Raw genomic sequence first — 11035 nt, 5'->3', positions numbered from 1 at the left:
AAATAGCGAGCTCCAGGCCAGCTGAGGCCACAGGGAGGCCCTGTCTCAAAAACCCCCAAATTTTTTTTACCATTTTAATCAGTTTTAAGTATACAGATCTGTAGGAAACCAGGATGCCAGGCCCTAGGGCGAGATGAGCCTAAAACTTATAGGTCCAGGCTGCATTCTCTGCTAAAGGGAGGGACACTGAAAACAGTGGCCCTGATAAACCCTCTCTTGCAGAACACTGCTAGACTGGCAGGAGGAAGCTGAGTGGTCATAAAAGTGCAGGCGCTCTGCTCTGTGCGAAAGAGTCTTGGTCAACAACCCTTAGCTCATCTCCTTGTCCTGAACAAATAACTCAGCTATCCCTGGCTAAGAGATTAGTCCAGGTTAAAGGTTTACACCTGAGCTAAAAGATAAAAGTTCACCACATTGTGGCCAATAAATTACTGGATAGGCATTGATAACCTTGAGTAAAAGTTTAAGAATCTTTCTGGCACCAACTAACAGACTAAATGTCCTGTTTCTTTGTACCCAAAATCTTTTTATGTGACTGCCATATCCCACATGACTGCTAGTTCCTTGGGATATATAAAAACCATCTGAATTTTAAAATAAGTTGACTTGTTGGGAAGACACAGGTCCCAGAGTTTATGACTCTGTCATCGATCAGACCCTCTGCCCTGAAGCCAGTAGGTGCCCCACAAAGCTAAGCAAACCTGAGTCCCAACAGTTTTCATTTTTCTCTCTCCTTCTTTCCTTCCTTCCTTCCTTCCTTCCTCCTCCTCCTTCTTCCTTCCTTTCTCTCTTTCTTTCTTTCTTTCTTTCTTTCTTCCTTCCTTTCTCTTTCTTTCTTTCTTTCTTTCTTCCTTCCTTCCTTTCTCTCTTTCTTTCTTTCTTTCTTTCTTTCTTTCTTCCTTCCTTTCTCTTTCTTTCTTTCTTTCTTTCTTCCTTCCTTCCTTTCTCTCTTTCTTTCTTTCTTTCTTTCTTTCTTTCTTTTCTTTCTCTTTTCTCCGTCCTTCCTCCCTCCCTTCCTCCCTCCCTCCCTCTCTCCCTCTTTCTTTCATCTCCCTGTAGCTGTCTAGAGCTCCCTATATAGACCAGGCTGGCCTTGAATTCACAGAGAGCCTCCTGCCTCTGCCTCTCGAGTCCTGGCATTAAAAGCATGTGCCACCATACCTGGCTAGCCATTTGTTTCTTTAGCACCACCCAAAGCCATGGAAGTTTGTATCTGGATCAATCACAGCCTTGTCTCAGCACCAGGCACAAGAGAGAAAGTCCACCTCTGGTTCAGGTAGAATAGTTGCAATTTCTCCAAGGCTTATTATAGCAAAAGTCTGATACAAATAATTTCAACAGCCCTGGCTGAGGCCGTACCTTCAGGAGCCACTGCTATCAGCTGTGGTCTTTGTGCTGTTTTCTCAAGGTGTCTGTGGAGTGCTCAAGATAGCTGGTGCTGGCTTACAGTGGTACTCAAGACAGGGAAGATGCAAAAGTTGCTAATTAAGAAGCCAAATTGTCCATCCCCCAAATGTCTTTGCTTAGTTTCAGGAAAATTAACATCAGAAGGATGCTATAATATGAACTTATCGTTAACACTAATCATACCTTTAACAGATTTAGTAGTGCCCTGTACTCTATTTCAAAACCATGAAAGTAGAATGTGGCAGAGGGTTAGTCTTAGAGACGAGGATCCCATTTCAAGAACAAATTTGAGGGGACACTGTAGGTACAGCCTGGGTCTTTGCACAGCTGAGGCAGGTTAACTGGATTGCACCATGGTCCTCTTAATAGGACTGAGCTCATAGAGTCACACAGTGGTTGTCATACTGGAAGTGCTAGATAAAGGCTGGTGGCTGTTTTTTCAGAGTGAAGGTGATCTAGGAAAAGGTCAAGCTTCCTGACTAAACACTGAGATTAAAATTCATTGGGGATCAGGGCTGGAGAGATGACTTAGTTAAGAGCACTGGCTGCTCTTGCAAACCAGGGTTTGGCTCCCACCACCCACACAGTGCCTAAAAACTATCTATTCCAGGGGATTTGAAGCCCTCTTCTGCCCCCCCCCCACCTCCGTGGGCACCGGGCATGCACAAACATGCAGGTCAAACACATTCGTTGAGGTGGAGGGGTGGGGAGAAATCAAGACGGAAAGAAATGTGCCCATTCATAAATATATAGTTAATAAGTTATTTAATCATCTCCCACACAAAAAAAGTCCGGGATCTACAAATGACTGCACTTCTCTGCTCTCCATGGAATTAAGCAAAGTCAGGGATCTGGTACAGCTTTTACAGTGAATGGATGCCTGCTAAACACAGTGAGCTCTGATCATTCTGTACCCACCTTTCCCTGTCCTGGGTATTATCCGTTCTCTGCATGTCTTCTAGAGCTCACACAGTATCTAGCATGTGGCTTTCCTCACATCCTCTCCGCCTCAGCACAAGCAGACTCTATTTTTCTCAAATCCAAGACTGGGGCGGATCCCCAGCCCCATACCACCTCTAGGGTACCAATCCGGGTGCCCTGTCCGTGTCCTTGGGTGCATGACGTGTGTGGAGCAGTAGAGCCCGGGAGCCCGCTCCGCTCAGACCCTCGGCCCTTCCCTTTCTTCCGCAGGGCACGCGCTCCCCGCTGGCCGAGGTGCACCGGCAGCGGCGTGACCTGCTGCGCAGGGCCTGCGCCCGCCACTCGCGCCGGCAGCGCCTGCTGCGGCCGGAGGACCTGCGACACGTACTGGTGGACGACGCACACGGGCTGCTGTACTGCTACGTGCCCAAGGTGGCTTGCACCAACTGGAAGCGCGTGCTGCTGGCGCTGCGTGGCCGCGCGCGTGGGGATCCCCACGCCATCCCTGCGCACGAGGCGCACGCTCCCGGACTGCTGCCCTCACTGGCCGACTTCAGGCCAGCGGAGATCAACAGGCGGCTGCGGGACTACCTGGCTTTCCTGTTCGTACGCGAGCCCTTCGAGCGCCTGGCGTCGGCCTACCGTAACAAGCTGGCGCGACCCTACAGCTCTGCCTTCCAGCGGCGCTATGGTACGCGCATTGTGCGCCGCCTGCGGCCACGCGCTCACCCTGACGCGCTGGCCTGCGGCCACGACGTGCGCTTCGCCGAGTTCCTCACCTACCTGCTGGACCCGCGCACGCGCCGCGATGAGCCCTTCAACGAGCACTGGGAGCGTGCGCACGCACTGTGCCACCCGTGCCTCCTGCGCTACGACGTAGTGGGGAAGTTCGAGACGCTGGCGGAGGATGCGGCCTTCGTGCTGAGCCTGGTGGGCGCTCCGGGCCTGCGCTTCCCTGCGCCGCCGAGGCCCAAAGCCGCCCCAGCTCGCGATCAGGCGCAGCGCCTCTTCCAGGACATCAGCCCCTTTTACCAGCACCGTCTCTTCGACCTCTACAAGATGGACTTCCTGCTCTTCAACTACTCTGCCCCCTCCTATCTGCGGCTGCATTAGGATCGGTGGGTGTCAGGAGGGCCTTTTACTAGGCACCTGCTTAGGTGAGACACAGCAATGCGCCTTTCTGACACGAGCCAAAGACATGCTGGGTGCTTTGGCCCAGGAGATGCTTGGAGGACCACCCACACAGCTTACCCAGCGGGCCTGACCTTCTGGACCCAGGCCATACCTGACTGGGTTTGGGGACAGCCTGCCTCAGATGACCATACATCTGTATGGCTGCCTCTGCCTGGGAATGCAGCTGGATGCCTATCATTTCCTCCTGCCCCTGGTGGCATTCCTAGGTGGGCAACAACAATCACCCATTTTAGGCTGTGAGAGGCTATTTCTTGGTCAAGTCTGCCTGGAAACTGTCCATGGTGCTGCAAAGGCCAAACACTAAAGCTTGGCTTAATGTAGCCTGAGGTCTAACCATTTGTCTTTTCCACTTCACCCACTCTGGCAAGGACACATGTGGCCAGGATAGATTCTGTGCCCTGGCCAGCCTTAGGGTATGGGTATACCTTTCGGCAGATACTGCTCAGGAGCCAGTGTGAGCTGCCTGCTACTCTGCCAGTCCCAGAGCAGGGATACCTCTTTCCAAATGGCTGGTCCACAGGATGCTGGATTTTTGCAAGATGCTGGGTTTTTCTGTGTACCCACGGAAGACCAGGGTGCAACAGGGTGGCAGTTTTTAACAGGACACCAGGGAGCTGGGACAGTCATGTTTTTGAAATAAATGTTTTGTTACTTTCTAACTTTGGGAAGTTTCTCTGCCTCATTTGGCCATGTGATCTGCCACAGGACTGCTGTTGGGCGAGTTACTGAGTCTCTGAACCCCAGTTTCCTCTGCTGCCTAATGGTACAAGAATGCAGGGTGATTATGAAGGTCAGAGGAAAGTGGCCACAGAACCCAGGTTACCTCCTCTGCAGCCCTCATGTGGTTGGTGGCAGTGGTGATGGCTGCAGCAGCAAGGGTGACTGAAGAGTTCCAGAGTACAGCTGTGCAGAACCAATGGGGAGCAGAGATGGTGGAGATGAAGGACCAAAGGTCATAGAAGTAGAGAGGATGGAGAGTTGGGGCTGAAGAAAGATAAAAGGCTATGAAAAACCAGAGACAAGAAACCATGAAGTTCACTTGCTGCTGAAAAGCTTAAAGGCCAAAGGTCTCAGACGCCCTAGGCCTAAGGGCAGTAGCATGTTTCTGGAGGAGCTGGGGGGGGGGTCTGACACCCAAGGCTGGCCCAGGAGCTATGACAGGAGCAGGCCCTGCCTCCTCCTCCTCCTCCCCCTCCCCCCTCCCCTCCCTCTCCCCCTCCCCCATCCTCCTTCTCCTCCTCACTGAGTATTACAATGCCATCCAGGGCAGGGCTTCTGGGAGTTAAAGCCCAGGACAGTGAGCCTCCAACCTGAGATCCTGGGGCCCTGAGCCTCTGCCTTCTACAACCTGAAGCAGCAGGGCCCTGGCTCCTGGGGCTTGAGCTACTGCCTCTGGCTCTGCGACTTCAGCCCTAGGTCTTTGACACTCAAGGGCAGGGACTGCCTGCACCAGAGGGCATCTCCTTGCCTGCTCAGATCTTTATCCAGGTCAAGAAGGCTCCCAGTCAGCTGATTGGTAGCAGGCAAGGCCACATCAGGTGTGGGACCCCGAGGGCTCAAAGAAGCCAGAGACTAGCTGCTTGGTCATAGTCATTCCTAGGCTTTGTTTATATCAGCTTTTCCCTCACAGGAACCTGCCTGAGGCCTTCACAGCACCTCTTGGCCTTGTCCAAGGGACCTGCCTGTATGGGTCTGTGAAGGAGCTGCCTCAGCTGGTGCTGGCTATGTGAATCTTTGCCCCAGTTTGGGCCTTTTCCCTCTGAAGTTACACAGAGAGCCCAGGGCCTGGCATCTTCCCCAGAAGCTCTGGACCATCCATCTGCCTTTCTAGTCAAGTTAAGGAGGGAAGGGCTGGGGCTTTGGTCACACCAGGGACAACCCACCATCTTTGCTATGAGGACCCTTGCCCTCACATGCTGTTACAGGCCACTGGATGGATGGTTTCAGCTGTTGCAACCCACCTCTTGGTTCTCAGCTCACTTATAGCTGCTATACAGCTGGTGATGTTCCCTGTTTCCTGAAGCAAACACTGGAGTGTCACAAGCTCAGGTGTGTCATGATTAGATGTCTCACTGCTCTGCTGCAACCCCTCAGCCTTACAAGTGCTGCTACTTGTCTCTTATGGGGCACCTACTCTTCTGCTCCCCCATGGATGTCCCCCAGCATGCCAACATTGCAGACACCACACATGCACACACAGGCACAAGTTTTTAATATACATAAGATAGTAAGTAGCTTTTTAGACACTTGTGTACTTTAAAAAAAAGTCTGACTATACCTTGTAGATTATTTCAGATCAATATATTGTTGCTTTTTTGTTTTAATGTCTGCCTAGGATTTTAGGTGTGGCTCTTAAGTTCCATCAGTGCCATCAATACTAACAGGTATTTTGCTGACACCCTACTCTTGCTATTTCTAACTACTCAAATGACTGCCAATGTCCTACTATGTTTTTTTAAAATTCTTTTGATTTATTTATTTTTATTTTATGTGTATGAGTATGTTGCCTGCATGTGTGTAAGTGCACCCATGTCGTGCAATGTCTGCAGAGGACAGAAAAGGGAGTCAGATGTTGAATGCCCCCCAAGCCCACCAGGCTTGGGTCTTCAACAAGAAACAAACTCAGACAACAGTTTGAAGTTATGTGAGGAATTTATTAAAGGGAAGGCAGGTACAGGTCAGAGAGAGATCTCCAGAGGGAACTCTACTGTGGGGTCCCCACAGGTCCTTTTTGTCTGACTTGGAGTTGGGGTTACCTAGATGATTTTTACTAACAGAAACAAAAAAGTTACTATGGATACAGCACGTAGCTGCATCTTCCAGAAGATCTAATTTATCATACAGGTATAGCCTGTCAGCTCTGATGGCTGAAGCAGAGAGCTCAGATGCTCTTAAAGTGGCACTCTTCTAATTTCCAATGCTTATGTGAAGCATGGCTCCCAACATTTCCCCCTTTCTTTTTATATTTTTTAAAGATGAAGTACGTGCCAAGACCGGGATGGAAAGACCGTGCCTGTCTTAGGTCATCCTCTGCCAGAGTGAAAGCCGTTGGGGGTGGCTGGCATCCCGTTTTCCTCTGAGAGGATCTTACCCGTCACTGGCTGACCAGCCTCTGGAAAGCTCCTGTCAATTGGCCATGGCTGTGGGGAAGAAATGGGAAACAACGCTGTGGCACAGTGCCACTGAGATAGAAATTTGAATTTTGGACCAAATTTGAATTGTTAGATTGCATTTTGAATCAAATTGTGAATAGCATTGAACCAGCATGCAGGCGCTGCTGAGCTTAGGCTGAGCTTAGGCTGTGTAGGCCTAATTCCCCCCTTCCAAGCACAAGACAAAAGGACCCCAACGTGGCGAAGGGAAATGGAAGGAACTAACAACCAAGGGTACATAGGGAAACAGGAAGACGGAGACAGGATCAGAACAATGGTGCATAAATCACGGGACAAGTCATCGAGCAAGGAGGGCAGTGGTGCATCATATCCAAGGTCTGCGGAAAAGTCCAGGTGAAAAACAGTCCATAGGAAAGGTGAACAGAGTCCAAGCACAAAAATAGTCCAAGAAAATTGGGAACACAGGGTGCGATGTCAGTCGGTGCAACGTGATGATACAGGCGGCGTAGAGGCTGGAGATTCCGCTAATCGAACGAGGCGATCAGGTACCCAACGTGCACTGTCAGCATCCTGTGGAAAAAGCAGAAACATGCCCTCTTCCCGTGCCACTATGGAGTGGCCATTAGCAACAGAGGAGGTACTGTCATTAGAAGAGCCAACAAATCAACAAGGCAGGGGGCTTTTGTCAACGATTACTGGAGAATGCCAGGAACACAGGCAATAGTGCCTCGTGGAAGGAAAGGGTTGACAGATAAAACTCGATTAGGTCAGGGTATTGAGATATGTCTGTAAGGCATAGTCTACTGTAGCTGAGGTTATGATTGTAGCTATGTTAACCTGTAAGCGAAGCAACGTTTTCCTTTTGAAAATGCAAAGCAGAAAAGATAATTGCGGCAGCCCATTTGTGAGCCTGCCGCTGCAGACAATGAAAAACAGTGACCACCTACTAACAGCATGTAGAGAACAATCATCAAGGTAATCAGAGAAAATCCAGAACTATGTAAAATACTCTGAAACCATCCACGAGGACCAAGACCAGAGAGAGTATTTGCTAAAGAAGTAGCTATCTGATCAATAGAAGTAGCTGAAGGCAGTTCTTCCGAAAATGCTGCAAAGATTTCTTCCTGTAATTGCATCTCATTAAATGTTGCACTATCCATTTTTTCCCTGAATGTACAGTTCTAAATTATGCCACTCATAAAGAGAAGGGTTAAACTTATAAGGAGTAATGCAAATCTGAGTAGAATTCCAATCTACAGTTTTCTGCAATTCCAAGAGCTTACTACCTAACCAATGAAATCTACTTTGTAAAGCCGCAATTTCATCTTGTAAGTGAGCATTCACCTGAGCTTGCTGTGGCCAAAGCTTATGGGAGTTGTCATGCCAACGCTCAACATAAGTCTGCGTTTGGGCAGATTTTTGTAGCGCCACACCAGCAGTAGTTGCAGTAGCAGCCAAAGCAGTAAGTCCTAAAATAGCAGCAATAATCAGACCAATCATGCGTTTACCATGCCATAACAACCTTTTGAAAAATCTCAGAATCAGTCCTTGAGCAGGACTGCTTTCCCAGGAATGATGCATTTTCACAGGAATCCATAAAGAATTTCTTTGAGTCAAAATCATAACAGAGTCAAAAGCTGGATCAAAGGCTATAGAGTTGTTAAGACAAGTATACAAATGACAATTTTGGCAAGTTAAATTCATGTCCCGAATGACCACATGTCCATTAAGATTACTAGAGGAAAGTGGACACAAGCTGACACATTGTACTTTTTAACTTTAGTAAAGTCATAAAATACCTTATCATAAGTAAGAGCAACAGTTCCATCAAAGATTTCTACAGGCTTAAGAGCAGCTAGCAATTTCCAAATATGCATTTGAGGAGGATATAATGTATGTTCTATTCTTAATTGAGATCAAGGGTTAGCTATGCCTCCATCCACCCAACTCACAGTGTATGAGATAATGAAAGAGAGAGAATAAAGGATGCAAGAGAAACAGAAGCTTGAACCTCACCTTGGTGTCTGTGTCGTCTTTCCGGGACTCTGCTGGACAGAGTCCCGGCTCGCGACATAGATCACACTTAGAGACAAAGGCCTTATAATCCACACAATCTTGTAACCAATTTCCTACAGGACCCCAAGCAAACCAAGTATGATTCCAGGACCTATAAACTTTGCCAATTAACCCTTTACAATCTTGCCATATCAAAGATTGTCATTCAGAAATCTGAGCATAAGTAAACCTTCCACACTCTGGGAGAGATGGAGCAGGTGTAGTCTCATATTTAGTCCAATCAGAACCTATTGACTGGGCAGAAAAATGTAGCCATCTGGATGACTACGATTCCATCCACCTTTCGGAACAACCCAATGTTGCTGTTTTATAGGATAGCAAGGAGGAACGCCAAAGCACATAATATCAAAAGCACATAATCTCAGTAGTGATGAACTGAGTATACTTAAAGACTCTTCCTTCTTCATCAGGAAAATCCGGCTGACCTGTTCCATAAGGAGGTGACAAAACATTCATAGGAAAAGTAGGAACCACAATAGTGGGCTCTTTCCAAGTATAAGGACGTAGAAGAGGAGGATTGGGTACATGAGCCCAATAAATGTTCTCAGTGCCAACAGCAGAAATCCAAATGAATATAAGAAATGTGATGAACAACAGGTTGCCTTTATGGGAGGAAGACATGGCTATAGACAATAGCAGTATCAGTGCCTAAATGCAAAGTAAAATTTTAATGTTAGCAATCCTAAAGAAATGTAGATAAGGTTAAACTCTAAACACCAAAGGAAGACAAAGTCAGTATGAACAATTTCTGGATTAAAGTTGTAAGCTGTAAAGGAAATATGACTGTGAAGGCATGCTCCAAGGTGTACTCACCAGGAGTGGAAGCTAAGTAATGATACCTGTGCATGAAAGAAGAACTCTATATACTATGAGGTACGTAACTAAGGTAATAGAAAACAAATACTATTGTTGTCATGGAGATATTACTATCAGAAAGGAGGTTCCCTAACAACACAATATAGGTTTCCAAGGTAACATGAAACAAACATGACAAGAACAGCTTAAAACAAATATTAAAAGAAATGACTTGAAATTAAACTTAAATGTAATATATGTTACTTGTCAAATTCATCTTTAGAGAATGTAACTACAAGTGACATGGTGAACAAGAAAATCAATGGTGCAGGCTCTGGCATCTACTCTTATTGTCTTAAAGCTTTGGGTACCAGGTACCTATAGACACTGTAACTAACTTGAAAAGAGAATGTTATGCCAAAGAGGGTGTCATGGAGACCTTCCTGACAGTATTGGAGAAGTTCACTTTTCCTGTTGAGAAGGACCGTAGGGTTTGCCACACTGGCAACATTGTTTCTTTGACTGTTGGTGAAACATGTCATGAACTGGGCCAATGTTAGAACAACGTCTGATATAATCAGACAAGGTTCCTTTCTTTCCATATGCTTTCAGAACTGCCTGACAGGTAACATTTGCATTTTTATAAGCCACACACTTCACAAGCCGTGTATTAGCCTTGCAGCTGACAAAAAGCCTAGACACAAAGTCCTGATACAACTCATTAGGACCCTGTTTGATCTTAGCCAGGTCCTCAGTCTGCCGTCCAGTATTGGGCAGCTTGTTCCAGGCCTTTTTTTGCTGCAACATTAGCTTGAGCATAAACGGCGTTAGGGAAATTTAGCTGCTGCTCCGTCTCCTTATATTGGACCTGCAAGCATGTCAAAAGTAACAGGAATATGTAGATGTCTATTTAGGTCAGCTGTAGCCAGACAGAATTTGCTAAAATGTGACCTCCATATAAAATATTCTTCTGTTGACAGACAATCTTTGGCCAGTGATTTCCAATCATTAGGAGGCAACTGTTCAGTAGGCAGGGAATCTAACACAGCCTGAGTAAAAGGAGCTGTAGGGCCTTGTTGCATACAAGCAGATTTAAAGTTTTGTAAAGACTTGAACTGAAACAGTATCTCCATTACCTTGACTGTCATTAGGCTCCATGATTGACATGAACCCCGAAACATCCTCTCCAGCAGCAGTTGCCTGCTGCACAATCTTTTGTAATGGAGACATTAAAGATGATGTATAAGACACAGAAGGATTGTATACCATAGCGACAGAGTTGCCTTGCATCATCTGAGAAGACACACAGACCTGAGTGTGAGTAGGCGTAGGCCGTGTCTGGGTGTTCTTTTCAGGCTGTATTTGTATTATGGAGGGAGACAACTTAGCTTGTAACTGTAAGGCTGAAGCCTCAGTAGAGGACTCAGAGGTCTCCTAGAGGTGGTCTCACACATTGTCAAACAACTCCTGAGACTTCTCTAGTTCGGTGCCTGTGGAAGACTGAGCAGGACAAGTCAATACCCCATGCT

At 47.2% G+C, this 11035-nt stretch overlaps 1 protein-coding gene across 1 annotated transcript in view; it reads left to right on the top strand.

The window, feature by feature from the left end:
- Chst13 (carbohydrate sulfotransferase 13) overlaps positions 1 to 4188 on the top strand; it is a 13270-nt gene extending 9082 nt beyond the window's left edge. Inside the window, exon 3 of the mRNA XM_008828580.3 lies at positions 2599 to 4188. Within this exon, the coding sequence (XP_008826802.1) occupies positions 2599 to 3441 (843 nt within the window). The 3' untranslated portion in view covers positions 3442 to 4188. The remainder of the gene's footprint in view (positions 1 to 2598) is intronic.
- The last annotated feature ends 6847 nt before the right edge of the window (positions 4189 to 11035 follow it).

Source organism: Nannospalax galili, unplaced genomic scaffold, assembly GCF_000622305.1.
Source record: "Nannospalax galili isolate Female #2095 unplaced genomic scaffold, S.galili_v1.0 scaffold332, whole genome shotgun sequence".
Taxonomy (NCBI): domain Eukaryota; kingdom Metazoa; phylum Chordata; class Mammalia; order Rodentia; family Spalacidae; genus Nannospalax; species Nannospalax galili.
The sequence above is the reverse complement of the archived record's forward strand: the minus strand, read 5'-3'. Positions and strand labels throughout refer to the sequence as shown.